General features: G+C 34.8%; 1 protein-coding gene and 1 long non-coding RNA gene across 4 annotated transcripts; both read left to right on the forward strand.

The window, feature by feature from the left end:
• The first annotated feature begins 4,456 nt into the window (after window positions 1–4,456).
• LOC133832025 (proteasome subunit beta type-1-like) lies at window positions 4,457–5,142 on the forward strand. The gene is made up of 3 exons (XM_062262418.1): window positions 4,457–4,572; window positions 4,730–4,859; window positions 4,934–5,142. Exons 1-3 carry the CDS (start codon window positions 4,504–4,506, stop codon window positions 5,140–5,142), a joined length of 408 nt encoding a protein of 135 aa, XP_062118402.1. The 5' UTR covers window positions 4,457–4,503.
• A 21-nt stretch (window positions 5,143–5,163) lies between these two features.
• Window positions 5,164–24,113, forward strand: LOC133830251 (uncharacterized). 3 transcript variants are annotated; one of them, XR_009891976.1, is made up of 6 exons: window positions 5,164–6,928; window positions 7,995–9,141; window positions 9,269–9,312; window positions 9,668–9,733; window positions 23,737–23,841; window positions 23,959–24,113. It is a non-coding gene; the product is annotated as an uncharacterized LOC133830251 (long non-coding RNA). The 3 variants fall into 3 exon arrangements; XR_009891977.1 differs by having other exon boundaries at window positions 7,995–8,147; window positions 8,984–9,312; XR_009891975.1 differs by having other exon boundaries at window positions 7,995–9,312.
• The last annotated feature ends 726 nt before the right edge of the window (window positions 24,114–24,839 follow it).

Consider the following 24,839-nt stretch of genomic DNA (forward strand, 5'->3'; position numbering starts at 1 on the left):
ATCAAGTCACAATCAGGGGGTCTGTACCTTTAAATGAGTGACTAATTATCAAGTCACTAACAGGGGGTTTGTACCTTTAAACAAGTGACTAATCATTAAGTCACTAACATGGGATTCCGCTCCCTAAGCCATGCGACAAAATAGTCACCTAGGCCTTTGGCCCTGGCTCTGAGTAACTAGTCTTAGACTAGACAAGCGCTTATAATTTTCATCGACCTTCGGGTCGATCCAGCATTAATGCTCCTAGGGTCATTTAACGCTGATATCGATTAGATCTAATCTTTTATCGGTTTTGCGTTCATGACGCTTATGCCATTTCTGACTCTCAGGTCAGTAATACGCGACCAGTGTTGATCGTGAATAGTCAGTGCTGCACACAAGTAAGCAATGCTACCAAACATATATTATGTGTCAAATATCCGAATACAGGGCATTCATCATGCTTACTTAACAATTGCTAGCATAATTAGGACCATGCAAAAACACAGAGGTTCAAGCTCCAATCAATCTCATATTCAATATTCATGGCATTACCTATTCACATGTTTCTCGTGCATCACATGCATCACAATTAAACATCCAACATGCATCAAGAATAATCATGCATGTCATATACACAAGGTGCAGTTTTCTTACCTCGGGTTTGAGCAAGAATTAGTAAAAGAACAACCCTTGAGAACAATCAATCCTTTGATACATTAGCGGTCACCTAGTCATAAACAAATATGGAATCCCATCAATAAAATAAATCATAAAAAAGGTTTATAATCTAAAACCTCACTCTCGGGACTCCCAAACTACCCAACCAGGGTAAAGAAACCCATCCCCGAGCCTTAAAATCATCCAAAACCCCCAAAAATAGGTTTGCTGGAAAGTGGACCAGTGCTGGGGCGCTGCCCCAAAATAGAGAGAGTCCCACTCTCTTCCATGCCTAGCGCTGGGGCGCCAGGACTGGCGCTGGGGCGCCATCAGCAGACTAGATTAACTCTGGTCTTCTCCCCTGCGATTTCCCCTGAAAACCAAGCTTCAAAACCAACCCTAAACATCATCCAAACCTATAATTTAACCCCAAAACTTCATCCATACCTCAACCTCATCAAAACCCAAGCAAACTTCTCCAAAAACCTCATTGAATCCCCAACTATCCACTTCAAAATTCTCAGCTGAAACTACTAGAAAACAGGGTATAAACCAAAGATTTTCATAGCTGAGTTTCTTACCTCAAGCTTGATTTAGATCCTCTTCAATGGTTGAACCAAGGTCCTAATCCCTAAAGCCTTGCTCTCCTAGCTTGGATCCTCAAAGGGAGTTTAAAAAAAAACAAAGGAAGAAGAGGAGGATGATGATCGAGAAGAGAGAGAGAGAGAATAATAATGATGCTCTGTTTTTTTTAAGGTTACCTTCAGCTGAGGGGAAAGGTGACTAAGTCACTGATTTTGATCCAAAATGACCATTATGCCCCTAGGGTCAAAACATTCTCCCAAAACCCATTAAGGGCAAAATAGTCCTTTCACCACATATCCCGCTAACCATAATTAATGTCCTCCAATTCCCATTATTCCCAATATTCTCAAATATTACAAATCATATCATGTTACCCTTTAATTCCTAGCAACGTTCTAATCATCAAATTACCTCGAGACTCACCCCGAGTCCCGAAACTATCCCCGTTATGACTAGACCGATAACTTGCATTCCATGATCATCTCATGCCGAATGGCTCGAACAAATCCACATATCATGTGGTCTTATTTTTAATTCACCCATATGCATGAAAATACACAATTACACCCTCAATGGGCTAAATTACCAAAATGCCCTTATAATTAAAAATGGACCCATATGCATGCATTTATCATCATATTATAATATAATTCACATAAACATGCATATAATCATTTAATGACATAATAAATCAATTATGGCCCTCCCGGCCTCCTAATCAAGGTCCTAAACCTTATTAGGGATTTTGGGGCATTACAACTATCCCCTCCTTATAGAAATTTCGTCCTTGAAATTTATCTGAATTACCCAGAATACGAATTCCGCACAACTGATTCCAATTTCCCAGCTCGTTCCCTCGACCTCCCTATTTCTGAAACATTACCTTATCTCAAGGTACACTTTGTTCCGCAGAACCTTCTTCTTTCAGTCTCATATCTGGACTGGCTATTCCTTACAGGATAACTTAGTCTCAAATCTCCAAATTCTCATAACTCAACTCATGAGTTTCCTTTAACCCATGTCCTCAACATGGAAATACATACTACAATGTAAACATCTAACGGTGCCAAAGATAAGGCTGATCCAAAGTCAACCTGACCAGTCCTATCCAGGACTCAAACTGTCATAACAATCTAGGGCTCAACTTGCCCTTAACCTCTCACCCCTTTCCATGGTGATACTTTAAGGAAGATACAATCTTCCACTTAGAATTCCACGTTCCTACTTTTCAATTCAGTAAAACTTTTCCATTTAGTCTGAGAAGTGAGCATCCAAGCTCTAACCTCTAATAATCTCAATGATCCCCTGAACTACCTCAGGATCCAAAATCAACAACTCACCCATCTCATTCCAATGAACGGGTGATAAACATTCTCAAACATACCTCATCTCATAAGATACCTTTCCAATATTGGATAACTCTCTCTTTCTCTCTCTGATTTACTATCAGTCTGAGAATAATAAACTATACTGAATTCCATCTATATACTCATCGCCTTCCTTAACCCCTCCATGACCTGGAAGTAAGAATAGAGTCTTCATCTGATAAGATAGACCTTGAATATCATGAAGGCGCACTACCTCTTCCACAAAGAGGTCTGAAAAATGATCAGCTGTATTATTCATCCTTACTGATAGAAATGAACTCATTTGGAATACTGGTCCATAATGACCCAATTCCAATTCATAATGGTCCACTATCCTGGGCAACCCCATTGCAAAACCCATCGCGATGTTTCCTTATTTCCACATTAAAATACTCAAAGGCTACAATGGCCCTACTGGTTCTTGATACTCTGTCTTGACCTGCTAACAGGTTAAAAACTTTACCACATATACCATTATGCCATCTCCATCCCAGACCATCACTATAAAATTTTCAAACTATGATACACTATCAGGATGCCTGATGAAGAGAATAAAAGAGTAACATGAGATTCATTCAGAATCTCCCAATTAATCCCAATGTCCATCGGATCCCAAGTGCGGTCCTTACATCATAATAACCCATACCTGACACTGTTTAATCCTTAGCTAATCTAGATAAGAATTCCCACTCAATCCTTCCTATTTGTGGTTCACTTAATCTTCTTTCCTTTTGATCTTCTCTGAGATAGTAAAATCAAGCATCACTACAAGAAAAACCCCTTTTCACAACACATGGCTATAAGACTATTGAAAAAGTATTATAAAAGCTAGGTAAAAAAAATAGAACATAAAATGTGCTACAGTGTATAATTGGCGGGTTAGTGAATTTATTTAGAGGGAAACTAAAAACATATATCTTTATTTTTTTCCTACTTCTTTCTCGTGTTCTCCTCTCTCGCCCAAATTACTCTTCCTCTGATATCTTCTCTCATCTTTATCATGTTCATTTTCTCTTACATCTAGATTCTAATTAGTGTAGAGCTCAGCAAACATGGTAGCGGTGAAGAAGCAGCAGTAGAGAAGAAAGCTCCAAACCCCAATGGTGAAGAAGACTACAATACTCCAATTTCACTCCTCTTCAAGCCCTAACCTAAGGCCCTTCTCTTGCTCCGACTTAGCCCTTCACCTTCACAATGAATAAGCAGCACGCTAACTGGTCCCCCTACGACAACAATGGCAGATCTTGTGTGGCAATCGCGGGAGCCAATTACTGTGTGATCACCGCCGATACTTGGATGTCGACTGATTATAATGTTCTTACTCGGGATTACTCGAAAATTTGTAAACTGTACGCTTTTCTCCCACTCTTAATAGATATTTACTTGCTAAGATTTCACCTAGGAGAGTTTTTTTAGTTGGAAGCGCATGTTTTAGGCTGAACGAATGCTTTACTAAACTTATTGGACTGTTGGGTAATAATTATAATTATTTCCTTGAAAAAGGGTTGTAGTGCGTTTGTCGTCGCCAAATTCGTATTTGAACTGTGGCAGCAGACTCAATATACTGAACATTTAATATTTGGTTTATGTAAAAGTAAAGTTGTAGTTTTGGGTTTCGTTTTACACTTTGTTGAGTGGAACCTCATTTGGATAATTTGGTAGCAAGATATATGTATATATGTATTTATGTGTGTGTTTGCTGATCGCCCTATAGAAAATTGTTGCTTATTTCAATAAGCATTAATAAAATGAATCTTTTTCTTTTTTTTTTGTGTTGCTTGATGATTTTATATTGGACTCTTTCACAGATGAAAAAAGCTTTTAGATTGGCTCCTAAGATTCTTGATGTTGTAGTTTAATTGCTCTTCTGTATATTTGTAATTTATCTTAAACTCACAGAGCTGATAAATCCATGATGGCTTCATCTGGTTTTCAAGATGATGTGAGAGCTTTACAGAAGCAATTGGATGCTAAACATTTGGTAAGGCTTCAAGTAGTTTTACCAAGTTGAATAAACTAAGATATCTACACACTTTAAAATACTTTCATGAGTGGGTGTGAGATATTTGATTGACCCTCTAGGTAGCTGCCTTCCTTTTCGTTTTCATCTATTTATAACTTATATCATATTTTGTCAGATTTATCAACATCAACATAACAAACAAATGAGCTGCCCTGCTATGGCCCAATTGCTGTCAAACACTCTCTACTACAAACGTTTCTTTCCTTACTACTCATTCAATGTTTTAGGTGGTCTCGATAATGAAGGTAATCGATAAAACTCTAGTGTTACCTGTTTGATGACCTTTCTGCATGCTAATTAGATGTATTGATTTCAATAGGCAAGGGTTGTGTCTTCACATATGTTGTTGTTGGTTCCTACGAGAAGGTTGGATATAGCTCTCAAGGTTCTGGTTCAACACTTATCGTGCCTGTTTTTGATAAGCATCTAAAGGCTCCCAGCCCTCTTCTATTGCCTGCTCAGTTATATTCTTTGACCTCAAGTTTATATTACCCATTCATAAATGGTCCTTACTCTGCCTTTGTCTGATCCACAAATCCTTTGCAGTGACAGGATGCTGTCACTCCACTTTCTGAAGCAGAAGCAATTGATTTGGTGAAAACAGTTTTTGTTGCTGCAACTGAGAGAGATATATACACTGGAGACAGGGTTGAAATTGTCATCCTACTGATTCTTGGGAAGGTGATAGGACTGACTTCATACTCAGCCCACGAGCCTTCAAAAAGTTGGCTCTTCCAAACGTTGACAAAAAGTTACTTAATTATGGTGTGGTTTAAGTAGAATATAAAAGGATCTCTTGCAAGTACCCAGGTTACAAGGACAAGGTCACCTACAAGATCAATGAAAACAACAATTATCCATACTACTTGCCTTTAAGTGTTTTATATGTAAGCGGCCAAAACGACATCACAGCAGTTGAATTGTGGCAGGTATATATATGAATATTTTAGTATATATCTTCAATTCGCCTTCATTTTTTTATATAGCTTAATAATACTCAATGCCATTTTTAAAACTGTCCAAAAAGGTCTCTTTGAAATATGCTATACCATTGGAAAATTATTCAATGTATAGAATAAGTCTTTTAAAAAGTTGAAAACTGATTTTAACCTTTAATACTAATATTCTAACCAATAAATTGATTGATGAGCCAATGTTGTTTGTTTATGTGCAGGAGGATACCAAACAATGGAAACCCATGCGCAGAGCCTATGGGGCCGTTTGGGACATGGCAAATCCACCAACAAGCAGCGGACTGATCACCTTGAGATTCCAAGCTATAGCTAGTTTAGGGTACACTTATTGGGTTCGCTCTACCAATTCCATACCCAAAGTCTGGAAGTCTGGGGCTGCTTATGAGGCCACTGCTAAACTCATCACTAAATAAATTTAAATCCATATATGGATATTACATGTGTTCTCTGATAATCTCTTATAGTGTATAGGGAAAAGGTAAGTTTCTTTGGTATTTTTTTAATGAATAAAGTTGTCTGGGATTGTTCTAAAAGTTTCAAAATATATGGATTAAGTTCATTTTGTATTTTTTTTTTCTTATTAGGTCTACCATGTTTTTTTTTGGCATTTAAATATTGTATATTTTTTTTGTGTGATCTTTGTTTGTTAGCATGATGAGAAGCATTTGGGGATAATCTGAGTTTTTCTTCTCAAGTCATAGCATTTTTTATCCAAACATTTCCTGGTTCCATTTGGTAAGAACTTATATTTATATAAATATATATTAGTTTCCCGTCATACATACACACATCTATATATTGCATTTGTGTTGTTATGCAATTTGGTTAGTAAATGATTCTTAAATGAATTTAATATTTGAGAAATTGACAAGATTTCATAAAGATGTACTATTTCTCACAATATCCAAAGTTAGAATGATTTATACTTTTTTTTGTGTGTTTTATTTTTGTATTGGGGTTTTTACTTTATTCTTGATAGCTGAAATGAATATAGGGAATTCACTTTGGATTGACAGTTGGAACATGTATTTTTCCTTTTTTTTTTCTTTTTCTTCTATTTTCAATTAAAGATATCACTATTTTAATCTTCCAACCACAAGTAATTTTTTTCTTAAACTATATATTGTCTCACTTTTTCAAATTATAATTTTATTATTATTTTTTTCTATTACCCTTCAGTGTGCTGGAGCAGTATTTCCACAGAGATCTGAGAGAGCTGCACTGGTCTTTACCCCCCCACAAACGTAACCATTGTCTACATATCCATCGAATTTGTGCAGTTCTGACATTCATCAAGATACAGCTGAGCCGTTTGCAGAGTTTGAGTTTCCTACCTTGAGGTACACACACGGATCCTTGTATTGATATATGAATTGAGGGCAGCTTAATTTGCTTATTGGTATAGCACTTTACAACATCTTTTTCTTAGTTATAAATCTGATTTTTTAAACATAATGCTGCTTGAAGTATATTTTAAGGAATATTTTATTCATTATTGCAGCAGTTTCTCTGGCTCCTTTCCTTATTGCACTTGTTCATAGTTATTATGAATGAATGGTTTAAAATATTTATTATACTTACAACAGCATGACAAGACACTGCAGTAGTCTATTACTCTAATATTAGAAAGTAATTAGTTGGTGTAAAGCTTTTACTACATCCTAGAATTTTAAACACCAGATGATTTATGTGCTAATTTCTGTCCTTGTAGGGAAGGTTCTTGAGCTTTATTTTGAGATGTTGTCCATAAGTATAATAACTAAGGAAAAATTGAATGTTTTGTCAATCAAGTGTTATACTTTTAATTTTTATATGCTCATAGTATAGTATACATCAAAGGAAAGGCTTTACACAAATTTAGGCCCTGACTTGCATTTTTTGTTGCTAGTTTGCATACTGAGCTAATTAGTAGGAGACACAATCTTAAGTAGAGCTACCTTAGTTTCTTTTATTTTTGTTAGTCTATGTAATATGATCTAGTGTGGAACCACAATTGTTACTATAAGGGAAAGAAAATCAATATAATCTGTGATGTGGGAGAGTTGAATTGATAACTTTGTCCACGTTGTTTTTTGTTGAAGTAGTTTTTATGGATGCTAATAGTTCTATTAATACGTTATTCAGTTTTGGCCTCTTCTCTTTATGATAAGCCTATTCAAGTATACTAGTAATATCTATAATTAAGTGGCAATCATACTGTCAATACACAATTGAGGATCACAGTGTCAAGTTCTGTAGTTGTGTTAATCAGTAATCAGTGATTGCTTTGATGTGCAAGAGTTGTCTCTTTTTAAAAAATGCACTAAAATGCTGAAAAATGGTGTCTTGTATTTATCCTTGCATTTTATTTATCTCCACTCTTACTATCATATGATGTCCAACTTTTAATTGGTATAGAATTTTTAGGTTGTTGGGTTGGATTTAGTGGATGATGAAAGAAAGCCTGAAAGAACCCCCACAAAACATATGCCCACTCCAGATCAGTAAATCAATGCATTCAATCCTGCCTTTTCTTACTATTTGTATTACTGTTGTGAAAATCTCTACAAATTAAACAAGGTATTTCATAACAGTACACAACTTTTTAGAAAAGTTTCTCTGTACACTGTCTATAATTTTTATGTAACAATTTTTTTTTGTTTAACACCTTATTGTTTCTCTGATATTTCTTTGTTGTAAAATTTAAATTTTGATGGATTAATCTCTTCAAAAAAAAACAATTATATATATAAATTATGATGAGTTAGAATTAGATTCTCTAAGTTGGAATTAAGTGTTTTATGTATATAATAGATTAAGAAAATGAATATTAAAAAAAATGATTAAGCATTGAGTACCTTTAGTATATAATATATATAAAATTGATGTTTATAAATATAGATTTATTGTTATGAATCTAAAAAAGATGGTATCGCCTCTGTTTTGAAAAAATTGTGATATTTTGATGCTTTATTTCTCTTGTTTGTGACTGTTTTTTCTACAGAGGTTCTTCCAATTCTTTTGTTTGCATTGTCAGTTTACTGCTATATGCTTCCATGAGCTTTTTGTTTTTGTATGTCTTCACTATATTCATGTTTTTCCTTTGAGAGGCAACCAGTACAAATTGTGATATAGATGATTATATATCTAGGTAGGTCAGGTGTTAATTAGTTTTCCAGTAAATAAATGCAGGAATTGGTTCTTCTTCTGGTAGTGTGGGTAGTATTACCTCAGATGTCTCATCAGTTGCCAAGAAGAGTCGATTCCCAGACCTAAGAGGTTTTTGCCACTTATTATGAATCCCAATACCAAGAGTCTATGTGTATATACATATCAATATATTGATAGATATAACAATAAAAATAAGCTACTAATATTACCAACTATTCTTGATGGTGATACTCTGAGCTTTTCAGGTGAAACCAACATAAATTCTCTTGAAGCCATGGTGAGTCCTTTGTATATTTATACTCATACATATTCCATTAATCTTATTATTAATATAAACTAATATGTGTTAGTAATTCTGCACTTTGTCAGGTGAAGAGCACAGGAAAAGAATCATTACAATGGGGTGAGTGTGAGAGCAGCTTCATTAGCTCAATGTTCTTAATTACTTGAAAACCATTTAAAACTCACTATGTTTGTGTTCTTGCTTATACATATATATATGGCTGGACTGGCTGGTAGAGTGTATTCAGGTCTCACCTATGGACTGGCCGAAGCTCGAGGAGCTCATGATTAGGTAAGATAGACCACTTTATTTTTAGCTACCAAAAAATTAGTAGGTAAATGTTTTTTCTTTGATACCAAAATAAAATGGTAATGCCCAAAATAATACATAAAGTTTTCAATTATATATTTAGGCACAAATAGATTTAGCTACCAAAAGAAAATTGAGATGTGAGATGTGCTTCAGAACTAAAAAGTCAGTTTTTATTTTTTATAATACAGTATCAGAGTTTCATATTTTTGTCTAGGCAAGTTATTGTATTATATGTACTTCATTGTTTTGATTTCTTTTTGGCCCTAAGAGCATGATAATCTCCACTCTTACCTTTGTTTTTAAGTTGCTGAAATATTGTTAAGAAAAATTTCAGGTGTGTGCTTTTGTTCTTACTTGGACTATGTGACAATTGGAAGATGTTTTGGCTAGAAAAGCAAAGGTTTGAATTCAGTTTTCTTATGCTATTTTTCTGGCATGTATGTTAACTATCTTTTGGTTGAGACAATTTATTCTTCAAAAACAGAATTTGAGCAGAAACATTATGTTATTTTAACCATTGCAATTATACCAACTTAATTTACACTTTTAAGCAGCAGACTTCCAGCTCAGATGCACCAAGAAATCACACCAAACATTAAAAAGAAAGAAAGAAAATACAACTTAAAGTTGCTTCAAATTTTACGATAAATATATAATCGAAAAAGTCTTTGACTATAGTATTAATCATTCTAAATTTGTAGGAAATAGAATATTGCCCACTTAAAGTAATTTACCTGAACAAAATACACTTAACATATAGTTTACCTGTGGTAGTTGTACTTGACCTTTCATTTGGGCTTGCTTGATGTATTGTATTTGAGTACCTTAAATTTGTGCTTATTTGTGGCAGTCATACTCGGTCCTTATGTGTATTTGGTACCTTGGTATTTTTAGGAATGAAACGAATTAGATCTCTTTCTAATTTTATTTGGTGCCTACTTTTGCAGAATTTAACATTCATGTGATTTCTAAATACTATGAGTTAACTATATTCATGTGGTTTTCGAATACTTTTGCACATGTAGTTAGTTAGCTCTAACTGTAATATAGATTAATGTGGTTAGTTTCCTGTTAATCACTTCTTGGTTTCCAACTCCTTTTTCCCTCTCTTTGTATCTTTGTACTATTAAGCTATAAATAATAAAGTCCCATATCTCTGGTAAATTTACAGAGATCATTTTATCCAATTCATTTTCTATTAAGTACTCTTATGTGTGTGTGATTGCAACGATCACACAGGGGGGCCTGTTTGGAAGTATGAAATGCTATTATTTAATCACAAAGGAATGTTGATGATACCATGTAGTACAGTGTGATGGTGCTCCTTCCTATGATGATACCATTGTAATGACCCACTACTCTAGACTTTTGGACCATTAACGAAACTATACATACAAATCCTTAATAAAACTTACATTTGCGAAAATACCATAACTTTATTGGAAACTTGTAGAAATAAGAGTTACTTTCATAAAATAAGTAGAATATGGGATCCCATTGTCTTTAAAACAAAACATAATTTAAAGTGAAAAGGAGTTACATAGAAAGTGCGGAAAAATACATGTAAAACCATAAAAAAGGTAAAACAAGACTACATCCTCGAAAATCGAACTCTCGACTCCTTGACTCCATTCACCACCGATACACATTCTCCCAAGCATCCATCAATCTTACCGCCACTATAGCTATTTTCATGCACATATAAACAAAAAGGAATGAGCCTAATGCCCAGCAAGGAAAAATCTAACACATAGTTCATATACATAATTTCATAAGAAACATAAAAACTTAACATAACACTTTATCATACACATACTATAATGGCCATTATTACTTGGGGTCCCATAGACTAAACAAGTCATATGCCCATGAGATTAGTGGGGTCCTACTAGCTAAGTAGGTCATATGCCCATAATATATTTGGGGTCTTGTTAGTCATATGGATCATATGCCTAAGCCTACAAACATACATATTCATAACATATTTTATAACATAATTCATAACATAAAACATAAGATAACATAAGCATAAAACATATAGATTCTATCCTATTTTCCTTACCAAAGTTACCGGGATATGAGGACAGAGTTGGGACTTTTGGAACACTCCTAAAACCATATATAACAGGGTGAGTCTATAGAAGAAAAAGCCAAATGAAAGGAATGGAAGGACTAAACCTTGAGAAACATACTTACCAAAAACTTATGTGCAAGTTCTTAGATTTCCTAACCAAAATAAGAATAAGGTTAGAAGCTGAGTAGAAGACTACGAGAACTTAAAAAGAACAAGTACAGAAATGAACTTAGAGTTTTGGGTTACCTTGAAGACTTGTAAGACCAATCTACACCTCAAACCGAAATACTATAAAACCTTACTTCCCAAAGTGTTTGTCAAGCTTATGATTTCCCAACCCAGGTGTTTACACTCTCACACTCACTTAGCACTTGCAGCCTCTGAACTTAGAGCAAAAGATGAATAATGGCTGGGTACCAGTTCCTATTTATAGAGTTTAGGAATGAAAGGATCTTAATTTTACTTGAATAAAAATAATAGCTTTTTAGGTGAAAATAATTTGAATAATCGTTCAGCAGAGGCTGAAGACTCGTTCAAAAAAGTGCTGGATTTATCAAGAGGTTGAATGGCTGAAAGGAAAAAGAATTCAAAAACTTTTGAAATATACTGAAGGAGGCGATATATCGCCCCCTGTAGGTGATAGATCGCCTGGGCCAGTATGCCCGAGGCTGTCGTGCATCGTCTCGTGTTTTCCGTATCTACGTGCTGCGATATATCGCCCCCTATAGTTGCGATATATCGGCACACGCTGATTAATTAAACACAAAATTACACATTTTTAGCTAAGTTTGAATGGAGTAAACAGCCTTGACTAAGCCCTCAACGTATTCAAAGCTGCTGACTGACCTTATAGCATTCAAACTTTTACCCTTATTAAATTTAATCCTCAAAACACTTAATCCTTAATCATCCATACATAACATGTGCTTAAAATCCTATTGGTCCTTATCTAAACCTTATAGTATAATAAATATTATCCTTAATATCAGTCATATAATCAAACCTTAGGTTAACATTAATATTCTTAAACTATAGGTTAAACTTAGAAAATCTATAAGTACTACTATGAGTGTCCAAATAATTCCCGGTCTGAACGAAAAATCCACAGTTATTAAGATAATACTATAAATACTATAATACTACTATCTAACTAGCTAAGTAAAGTTCTTGGACTCTACAACCATCTAGATTATGACCACCATTGATTACTAAGGCATGCCAAAGGCTTTTGTCATATTTTTTTGGCCTATGTAATTTTCAGAGATTACCCCCAAAACGAAGCTTCTGTTCTCCTTTTTTTTTTTTTTTTACCCTAATAGAGCTGAAAATCAATTTATTTTTATAGAAGCTAGAAGCTAAAAGTTAGATAAGTAAATGAGATAAAAATATTGCTAGACAATTTTATTGTGATAGTCTTGTCTCCATGAAGTTTAATAAAAAGGTCCAATTATTATGAGACATGTCTAGAATCCATTTTTTTTTCCTCTTCTTTTTTTATATAATTCTTTTGGCTACTCCTTCTCATGATTTGTAAATCCTATAATTGGCATTTTTATAGAAATATCTTTTTCTTAAAAGATAAATTGGTTGATTTAGTTGTTTCCCTTTATTATAATTCGAAATATTTGTTTTCCTTTATTATAATTTTTGGAATTGTTTGGTTTCCCTTATTACAATTTTCGGAAATCCTCTTTCCCTTTTTTTGTATTTTGGACAATAAAATGCTTCCTTATTTAGCCTATATTGTCTCATTTTGTTTATAAAGGGAAAAAGTATATTGCAAATATTCGGTACTTACCCAAAGTTGTTTTTGGTTTATTTGCTTATATATCTTTCGTGCAGCACAAGGATTGCAATCAGGAAACAGGAAACTGGTTCTTAATGTCATTAATTGTTGTTTCCTTTTTGAGCTTGTTTTTGATCTGACACAAGTCTGAGCTATCCCCACCGATATCGCATCTGTCGGATCAGCATTTTCTAAAAAAGGCAACTCTTCATCAATCAAGAATAACTTCTATGATTCTTGACTTTATTAGAAGAATTCTTTCTTTGCCTCTGTGAGCACAAAAAAGGACTCTATAAATAAGGCTCTAAAAGCAGTGAGAATGGTGAACGCTTTGGTGCATTATTCATGAGCTTTATTGTAATATTTGTGAGAGTTCCTCTTTGTATTCAAGATCATAAGTATTCACATGATCTTGTAGAAATATGTGTGTTTAGTTTTTAGTGGTGATTTTATATCATGTTCATGAGTGAATACACATTGCAATTTGAACACAACGTTTGTGGTCTTCGGGAGAAGATTTTTAAAAGCCTTGCGTCGAGAGGATGCAAGCATTCGCTGGCCATTGAAGGGAGTTCAAGTGGTTGAGCGTTTCAATCAAGATCAGATTAGTGAAGAGAAGTACAACAAGTTGCGGCAAATCTCAAGAGGGAGTCTTGTTTTGTTTAAGCCAATGTTTTTGTACTTGTGATTCTTTTTTAATTGGTTTTATTCTCTGGGCGTGGCCCCAAGGAGTAGGTTATCTGAAAGGGTTTCTGAACCTTGTAAAAATTCGTTGTGTTCTTTATTGTTTTGCACTGTCTTTTTATTGTGTTCAGTTTCTGTCGTGACAAGTTTGGATTCTGTCCCGACAGATCTGTAATCTGTGTAAACAGTTAATTACCATTCCGCACTTTAATTAATTCACATGGTTTAATTAATTTGGTAATTACTAAAAATGGAATTTCAATTGGTATCAGAGCGGGTCACTCATTTTTGAGTGTGATCTTGGTTTATTCCGTTTGTTGTTCTTGTTCTTGCAATGTCTTTTTTCACAGAAGGAGGTTCCATAACTCACCCCCCTTTACTCAACGATTCAAAATATCCATACTGGAAAGTTAGAATGAGAGCCTTTATCAAATCTCAAGATGAAAAGGCTTGGAGAGCTGTTTTAAGTGGTTGGACTCCTCCAGCAGAAAGCGATGATATAACTAAGGTAAAATCTGAACTTGAATGGATTGATGCTGATGATAAACTGTCCAATTACAACAATAAAGTATTACATGCTATTTTTAATGGTGTTGGTGAAGGTTACATTAAATTGATTTCTTCATGTGTTTTAGCCAAAGATGCTTGGCAAATTCTTCAAACTCAATTTGAAGGAACTGCTGATGTCAAGCGTTCTAGGCTTGTTATGCTCACAACAAAATTTGAAAATGAATGAAAATGAAACCCTCACTGAATTTTATGAGAAATTGTCAGATAGTGCTAATGAATATTTTGCTCTTGGTGAAAAACTTGAAGAGAATGTTTTGGTTTGAAAAATTGTTAGAGTTCTCCCTGACAGGTTTCAGACAAAGCTAACTACAATTGAAGAAGCAAAAGATCTGGACAAAAAAAAAGTAGAGGAACTGATTAGTTCACTTCAAACTTTTGAACTAAATCAACAAATTAGACAAAAAGGTAAGACAGAGGAAATCAAGGAAAAATCTATTGCCTTGAAATCTTCTAAAGAAAAGAAGGAAAGTTCAGATGATGAGGATGATGAGATGGCTCTGTTGACAAAAAATTTCCAAAAATACATAAAGAAATTGGGAAACCAAAAGCCCATATCCAAAAACCCAAAAGGTAATTTTTCTAAACCCTTTGAGACTAATAAAAAGGGTATTCAGTGCACGGAATGTGAAGGATTTGGACACATTCAATCTGAGTGTGCAAATACCTTAAAAAGAAAAAAAAAGCCATGACAGTCACATGGAGTGATCAAGACTTTGAACAGAGTGATGAGGAGGAAAATAGTGTTGCCTTAACCTCTTTTCACAAAGGTATTGTTTTCTCTTCAGTCGATTACAAGGATGTGTTATGCCTTAATAATTCTGTTCAGAATAATGAGAATTCTGACAGTGATTCTGACTTAGATGAGGAGTCATTAAAAGAGTCTTATAAAATAATGTATGATCAATGGCTGAAAGTGTGTTATGAGAATTGTCTAATGGCTAGCAATAATAAAAATTTTGTTAAAAAAATTGAAAAACTTGAGATGATTATTTCTTCCAAAAATGATGAAATTATAACTTTGAATAAAGAAATTGAGTTTTTGCAAAAAGGTGTCAAAATGCTTAATCCTAGATCTGGAATTTTGGTTGATATTCTTTCTATAGGAAAAAGGTTGGTGACTATAGTGGATTAGGATCTAATGGATCTGAGTCCTCAAGAAAAATGGTTTTTGTAAAATCTATGAATTATCAGTCTGTTGTGCCAACTAACTGTGTTTCAGGAACAAGTCACTCTACTGAGAGCACAAAGTTGTCATCTGTTGCAACAGATCTACAACTAAAGAAAATTTCTCCAAAAAGAAACACTGAACATTTTGTACCAGTTTGTCATTTTTGTGGGATGAAAGGACACATAAGACCTAAGTGTTTTTCTCTGTTAAACTTGTTCAAAAAGAATTATGATAAACACTTTGGTAGTATGAATCAATTCTTGACCAAAACAAATTCAAAATAAAAAACAATATGGGTCAAGAAAGTTAACTCTGTTTGCTTGGCTACTTTTACCTGTCACAAAATGCATGCATCTAGTTCATGGTACTTTGATAGTGGTTGTTCAAGACATATGACAGGTAATGCCAACATACTTACCTACTTCAAATCCTTGAAGTGTGGAGTAGTAACTTTTGGGGATGGAATGACAAGAAATATTTTAGGTAAAGGTACTCTAAACATTGAAGGGTTACCGAAACTGAAAAATGTGCTTCTTGTTGATGGGCTAAAAGCCAACTTAATTAGCATAAGTCAAATTTGTGACCAAGGTTTTATGTTAATTTTTCACATGATGAATTTAATGTTTTAAATCAAAATGGTGATATTGTTCTCAAAGGTTCTCGTTCTTTGGATAATTGTTACACTCTCACACAAAAATTCACATGTCATGCATCTTCATCAAGTTTCAATATTACTGACTTGTGGCATGAAAAACTTGGTCATATAAACTTCAAAAACTTGAAAAAGATTGCTAATGCAGGTCTCATCCGTGGTATACCCAAGTTGGGTAAAGAATCGCTTGGTAAGTGGGAATCATGCCAATTGGGAAAACAGTTGAAAATTTCTCATAAAGCATTATCTGATATTAATACTTCAAATGTGTTAGAATTATTGCATATGGATCTCATGGGTCCTATACAAGTTGAAAGTATTAATGGTAAGAGATACATTTTTGTATGTGTGGATGATTTTTCTAGATTTACTTAGGTAGATTTCTTAAGAGAAAAATCAGATACGTTTGAAGCTTTTCAAACTCTATGTACAAGATTGAGAGTTGAAAAAAATTGTAACATTGGAAAGATTGTATGAATAAGGAGTGATCATGGTAAGGAGTTTGAAAATTCTGTTTATGATGAATATTGTAAATCGTTTGGAATTTTGCATGAATTTTCTACTCCCAAAACCCCTGAACAAAATGGGGTAGTGGAACGGAAAAATCGTACCTTGCAGGAAATGGCCAGAGTTATGCTTAACAGCAAAAAACTCACAAAGAAATTGTGGGCAGAAGCTATTAATACAGCTTGTTACACAATTAATCGTGTCTTTCTGCGTCTAAGTACAAACAAAAGTCCTTATGAAATCTGGAAAGGTAGAAAACCCAATGTTAACTACTTTCATGTTTTTGGGTGTCTATGCTATATTCTTAGAGATCGTGAGAATCTGGGCAAATTTGATGCCAAGAGTGATATGGGAGTTTTTCTTGGTTATTCCACTAATAGTAGGGCTTATCGTGTCTATAATATGAGAACCCAAACTATTATGGAATCAGCTAATGTGGTTGTAGATTATTTAAAAGATTTTTCTGAGTACTCCCATGAGGAGGAAATTGACAGGCTCATTGATGTTCAACATCATAAAGAAATGGCGGATCCAACAGCACAGCCTTCGGAGGGGACAACAGCCACTGCTGATGTATCAAATGCCAATTCTGTCGAAACAGCAACTGGGCAAACAGAGAAGGAAAATCCAGTTACTTCCTCTGACTCCGTTCAAAAAGAACCATAAACCGGAGCAAAAAAGAATCACCCTTCTGACCTTATTTTGGGAAATCTTGAAGAGAGTATGGTCACTTGAAAGAAGTATGTAAATTTGGTTCAATTTGTTTGTTTTACTTCCACTTTGGAACCAAAAAATGTGAAAGAGGCCTTAAATGATGAATCATGGATCAATGTTATGCAAGAAGAGTTAGATCAATTCACAAGGAATGAAGTATGGATTCTTGTCCCTAGACCGAGTCATACCAATGTTATAGGTACAAAGTGGATATTTAAAAATAAAACTGATGAATTTGGGACCATAATAAGAAATAAAGCTAGACTAGTTGCACAGGGGTACACTCAAGTTGAAGGAATTGATTTTGATGAGACATTTGCCCCTGTTGCAAGACTTGAATCCATAAGATTATTACTAGCTATTTCATGTGTTCTTGGTTTTAAATTGTTCCAAATGGATGTAAAATCCGCCTTTTTAAATGGATTTTTGAATGAGGAAGCTTATGTGGAACATCCCAAAGGGTTTAAGGATCCTTACAATCCTAATCATGTTTTTAAATTGCAAAAAGCTTTGTATGGGCTGAAACAAGCCCCACGGGCTTGGTATGAGAGGCTAACTCATTTTTTGGTCTCAAAGGGGTACAAGAGAGGGGGAGTAGACAAAACACTGTTCATCAAAAATGTTGATGAAAATATTATGATAGCACAAATCTATGTTGATGATATAGTGTTCGGTTCTACTACTGATTCTCTAGTGTAGGAATTTGTGAAACAAATGTAGGAAGAGTTTGAGATGAGCATGGTAGGAGAACTCAATTTCTTCCTAGGACTTCAAGTGAAGCTGTCTGATGAAGGAATTTTCATTTCACAAAGCAAGTATGCAAGAAGTCTAGTGAAAAGATTTGGACTTGATGCATCCAGACCTGCTAAAACTCCCATGGGTACTACGATCAAATTGTCTAAAGATGAAAATGGGAAGAAAGTTGATCCAACTCTTTACAGGAGTATGATTGGGAGTCTCCTTTACTTAACTGCAAGTCGCCCTGACATCAGTTACAGTGTTGGAGTGTGTGCTCGTTTCCAAGGGAACCCCATGGAGTCTCATGTGACTGCTGTAAAAAGAATTATTTGTTACATCAATAATACTCTTGATTTAGGCATTTGGTACTCCAAAGAAACAAATTCTAACCTTGTGTGTTATAGTGATGCAGATTGGGCAGGAAACATTGATGATCGGAAAAGCACAAGTGGTGGTTGCTTTTACTTTGGAAGCAATTTGATCTCCTGGCATAGTAAAAAACAAAACTCCATCTCCTTGTCAACAGCCGAAGCTGAGTACATTGCTGCTGGAAGCTGTTGTACTCAACTTTTGTGGATGAAACAAATGTTGGCAGACTATGGGTTTGATATTAAAACTTTAACCATTTTTTGTGATAATACAAGTGCTATTAATATCTCCAAAAATCCTGTTCAGCACTCTCGCACCAAACATATGGACATTCGTCATCATTTTATTAGGGAACTTGTTGAAAACAAAACATTGATTTCAAAATATGTTGAGATTAACAAACAAATTGCAGATATCTTTACTAAAGCCTTAGACACGGTCAGATTTGATTCCCTCAGGAAATCCTTGGGGGTTTGTTTTATTTGAAATTTCCAATAAATTGATTATCTTGCCTTGCATATGTGTTTTTGTAAATCTATTGTCCTGATTGGAAGAAATTTGATGAGCATATTTTTTGTATTTTAGAAAATGATCGTTATAAGTCCTATACTTTGTTGGAATAAAAAAACCATATTTGAAAAATTATAAACCATCCAATTCATATTTGATCGAATCATTATCATTGTATGAGTATTCCTAATCCAGTTTCTTTTTCAGGCTCCATTTTGGAAAAGAGCTACCTATACTGATGTGTGAAAGTCGACACTGAGTAAGTTGGTACCAAGTAATTAGCAATTATATTGGAGGATACTCTACCAGTGTAAAGGGCTACCATCAGTATAAGAGTTATAGCCTCCATTATGGTTACAATATGAAAAGAGGCTAAAATCGCCAAATATGGGCAATGACCCTAGCTTTATAGGGCAAAAAAGAAACGCCAAATTGATTACACATGCACACACACATGCCTGTTGACTAGAGTGTGTAAGTTGGCTGTAAGACTCATACATATAATGAATTGATTCAAAATATGTTTTGTGATTGGTATATTTTTTGAATTATGGTCTCTTAGTATTTGATTTATAACTCATTTCTCTGATTTGTGAAAAATATGGTTATCTTGTTTCTTTTGAACAGGATTTGGCATTTACATGGACACATATGGTATGGAAATCTACACTCTATTTTCGGCAATTTTGTAATAAAAAAATAATAAAAAAAAAAATTGAAAATAAAATATGTTATCTACCGTGTACTTAAAAAATGGTTTGAAAAATTAATTGAGCAATTTATTTGTTTTATCTCAATATATTCTAAAAATTTTCAAAAAGTTTCCAATTGTGAGGTGTGAAAGAATTTGTTTTAAAAAGGAGATATTTTGGCATTTATCACTCATAATTCGGTTACCCATTTTTGAACTTGCCTCATTTGTGTACCGAATACTTTATATATTCGGAGTCCCATTGGTTGTTTTTATAATCAGTGTTTTCTTGTTAAATCTCTCACGTGTAACCGAAGTGTTTAGGGTTTTTTCTTTGTGTGTTTCACTTGTTTCTCCCTTAGCAGCCATGAAGACTCGAGGCCGTGGTTCATCATCCAAATCCGTGAAGTCTCAGCAGGAGACAATTCCTGAATCAGTTCCCTCTGTCACTCCTTCGGTCCCAGCATCAATCCCTGCTATCTCTCCTACTCCAGGACGTCGTTCTAAAACCACAGCAAGAAAGAACGTTCTTGCTCTTTCAGGTCACATAAGTTCATCTGTTCTTGGTGCTTCTAGCAAAGAAGTTACGTTCCCAAATTTGGATGCTGAGCCAATCCCAGCCTTGGCGGTTTCACTCGCCTTTCCTGAAGGTCAAATAAAAGTCAAACCGGCCTTGGCAACTAGTCAGTCCAAATCTATTTCCACTGAAGCTATGTCTAATCCATCTGATCATGATTCGGAATTCTCGCTATCTCCTGATGTGTTGACACCCAAGGCAAAGGGCAAACGTAAGACCAAAGCTGTTGAAACGAAGAAAGGGAAGAAGGCCAAAGTGGCTCAATCTAAAGGTACCAGCTCCATCTCTTATTCATCTCCTTTATCTCGTTTTAAATTAAAGGCCAAAATCAACCCTCCTCCATGCACCTCATCGAAGGATGTCTCTCCCGAGACTGAAGACTCTCAGCCTGAGTTAGACCCTTCTTTGACCGAGCCAAATCCTGAAGTTCCTCTTGATGATTTGGCTGAGGAGACTGAATCTGAAGAAGACCCCTCTGAAGCCTCTCCTGTTGCATCTGACCCAAAAGGCACCACTCCATTGGCATTTCCCGAATTGTCTTCCAAACTTACGAAGCAAAAAGGTGCTCCTGTCCGTACCTCAGGTTCTTTCAAAGCCCATTCTCTTACATTCTATTTTAATGATAATGAGAAGAACATGCAATTTTATGACCATCGTCATTTTATAAGTGAGCGCAATTTTCTTTTTGCTCCTTATCGTGTTTTTGGGGTATTGCTTACTTTAGAGGAAAGAGGTTGGTTGCGATCCTTGTCTGGGTTTGTGCCTCGGATTGTTAAAGAATTTTAGGCAAATTTGAATGATGAGTTATTAGACCAATCTTCTCTTATGTTCCATGAGGTTTATGTTAGGGGTCATTGGTATAATTTTAGCCCATCCGAAATTGCTAAGGCTCTCAATCTCGTCCCTGTGGAGATTGATGATTCTATTGAATTTGCAAAGGACCAAGTTTTGTCTGAACTGGTTGGTCAGGCTATGGTGTGGAAAATGACCTCTCTTCGAGTCACGGATCTCAGTCATTATTATGGTGCTCTTTTCAAATTTTCTATGTTTAATTGGATGCCTACCACACATTCCTCCACCATCACTCAAGATATGGCCTTCCTGTTGTTCAAAATTGGTACTAGAGTCGCCATAGATCTTGGAGCTGTTATTTTTGATTAAATCATGTCTCTAAGTGGTGCCAAACGTAAGGGTCAACACTTGATGTTTCCTCAGGTCATTTACAAACTTTTCGACTCTCAACGTCCTCAGAAGAAGTCTCATGAGACCTTGACTTCTCCCTTGGTTGGTCCCACCTATACAGTCAAAGATGATCATCCTCCATCCACAACTCGGAAAGTCAAAGGAATTAATCTTGCTAGTCCTGCTTCTGGCAATGTTGTGAGCGACTCACCTGTTGTCCCAACAGATCTTGCTGCTGTCCAGACAGGGATTCAAAGTCTTTCTGACCGGTTCTCTCAAATGGAGGAGACTCAGTGCAACATTCTCGCTTCATTGGCCATTCTCAATGCATCCAACTCTCCTGCCCCATGATGATCCCAGTACCTTTGCTCTATTTTTCTTTTGTTAGTTGTACAAGAACACTTATTGTGTCTGTCTTTTGGTTTCATTTCCTTGTTCTTTCATTTACTTGTACTTTTGTCTTTGTTTGGCATTTTTTCAAACAATGAGGGGGAGAGAGTAACTCTATTTTTTGGCACTTTGATTATGTTGACCTGCTGTTTCATATTGATTTTTGTTAACTGTGCTTTGGTTATCTATCGCAGGGGGATCATTTTTTGATCATTTTGTGACTCTTATGTTTTTTAGCACTTACTTGTGTTTTGCAGGGATCTTTTAAAAAATAGATATTCCTTGTCTATAAAATTTCCAAAGGGGGAGATTGTAAATCCTATAATTGGCATTTTTATAGAAATATCTTTTTCTTAAAAGATAAATTGGTTGATTTAGTTGTTTCCCTTTATTATAATTTTCGGAAATATTTATTTTCCTTTATTATAATTTTCGGAATTGTTTGGTTTCCCTTATTACAATTTTCGGAAATCCTCTTTCCCTTTTTGTGTATTTTGGACAATAATATGCTTCCTTATTTAGCCTATATTGTCTCATTTTGTTTATAAAGGGAAAAAGTATATTGCAAATATTCGGTACTTACCCAAAATTGTTTTTGGTTTATTTGCTTATATATCTTTCATGTAGCTCAAGGATTGCAATCAGGAAACTGGTTCTTAATGTCATTAATTGTTGTTTCCTTTTTGAGCTTGTTTTTTATCCAACACAGGTCTGAGCTGTCCCCACCGATATCGCATCTGTCGGATCAGCATTTTCTAAAAAAGGCAACTCTTCATCAATCAAGAATAACTTCTATGATTCTTGCCTTTATTAGAAGAATTCTTTCTCTGCCTTTGTGAGCACGAAAAAGGACTCTATAAATAGGGCTCTAAAGGCAGTGAGAATGGTGAACTCTTTGGTGCATTATTTGTGAGCTTTATTGTAATATTTGTGAGAGTTCCTCTTTGTATTCAAGATCATAAGTATTCACGTGATCCCGTAAAAATATGTGTGTTTAGTTTTTAGTGGTGATTTTATATCATGTTCATGAGTGAATACACATTGCAATTTGAACACAACGTTTGTGGTCTTCGGGAGAAGATTTTTACAACCCTTACGTTGGGAGGATGCAAGCACTCGTTGGCCATTGAAGGGAGTTCAAGTGGTTGAGCGTTTCAATCAAGATCAGATTAGTGAAGAGAAGTACAACAAGTTGCGGCAAATCTCAAGAGGGAGTCTTGTTTTGTTTAAGTCAATGTTTTTGTACTTGTGATTCTTTATTAATTGGTTTTATTCTCTGGGTGTGGCCCCAAGGAGTAGGTTATCTGAAAGGGTTTCTGAACCTTGTAAAAATTCGTTGTGTTCTTTATTGTTTTGCACTGTCTTTTTATTGTGTTCAGTTTCTGTCATGACAAGTTTGGATTCTGTCCCGACAGAACTGTAATCTGTGTAAGCAGTTAATTACCATTCCGCACTTTAATTAATTCACATGGTTTAATTAATTTGGTAATTACTCAAAACAAAATTTCATGATTAATTCAGTATTGATTATATTTTTTAGCTCATTACAAGTGTTGAATCACAAATATTCAACACTTGCATATATTTGGATAAAGTTTAGTTCATTCATTCTCTATTCTCTTTAATGAATGTGGTGCTATTTGGAGAGACTAGTGATAAGGAACACAGCATAATGAAAATTTCATCTGTTTGCCATAATGGAGTTGTATTGTATTGTATGTATTTGATTTCGATTCATGTTAGGGTGATTGGTGCAGGATAATTGGCCTTCTGTGATGTTTGCAATGGCAGGAGGGGTGGTACTTAGCCTTGGAAATCTCTCAACTCAGTATGCTTGGGCTTTTATTGGCTTATCAGTCACAGAAGTGATCACTGCAAGTATAACAGTTGTTATAGGTCCTTTCTTTCATTCTCTCTCTCTCTCTTTGACCATTTCTAAATGTTGATGTTTGTCTGTGTTGCTCTTATAGATACTTAATTTTTTGCTTCTGTTGTGATCTTTAATGGTGACAGGAACAACCTTGAATTACTTTTTAGACAATAGAATTAATAGAGCCGAGATCCTTTTTCCTGGCGTTGGCTGCTTCTTGGTTGCAGTTTGCCTTGCTTCTACTGTCAACTTATCTAATGCAGCTGATAATAAAGAAAAACTTGAAGGTTTTTCATCTAAAGAGGGGTATGTTTCAAATAATGGTCAGTTTATTTAGTTCCAATATCTGAACAATAGTCTATTAAACTGCATTTCTTATTGAACATTTCATTTTTTTTAAGGACTATGTTGCCACTCGATGGTACCGTGCTCCAGAACTCTGTGGGTCAATTTTTCTCAAAAGTAAGCTGGGATTGATCTTTGGTATTTTATTTTCAATTTCTATTGATTGGTTGATGACATATGCATAAATTATTACATTTTTTTGTTGATTTTCTGATGATCTTTCAAAGTTCTTCTTTCATGTTGTTTCTTCAATTTCTTCTATTACTGATGCCACAGTATACTCCAATACTTTTTTTCAAGTATTGTTCCCTTGCAATATATGTATATATGAGTTGGCATGTTGTATTGGCTTCTTCTACTGTATATACTACTGGTATGTGGCCATCATTATTTTGTCTATAAGCTTGAATCACCAAAATACATGTTTCTCTTAGCACCATTGATCTATTTCTCTTCATTTTATTTATATGACAAATTGACAATGGCTCAGTCTACCTATTATGTACTCTCATACTTATTTCTGGTAAAAGAATAGTTGCGGACATTGTTTTTGATTGGAAATTAACAAGTATCAATGCTTTTAAGTATTTTCCAATATGTTTGAGGGGATTGGCCAATGTTAATTTTTATGTTACCTTCTTACTCTAGATCATATCAAGTGTATGGTTGCTTAGTACTT

The sequence above is a fragment of the Humulus lupulus genome, chromosome 4 (genome assembly GCF_963169125.1).
Source record: "Humulus lupulus chromosome 4, drHumLupu1.1, whole genome shotgun sequence".
In the NCBI taxonomy this organism is placed as follows: Eukaryota; Viridiplantae; Streptophyta; class Magnoliopsida; order Rosales; family Cannabaceae; genus Humulus; species Humulus lupulus.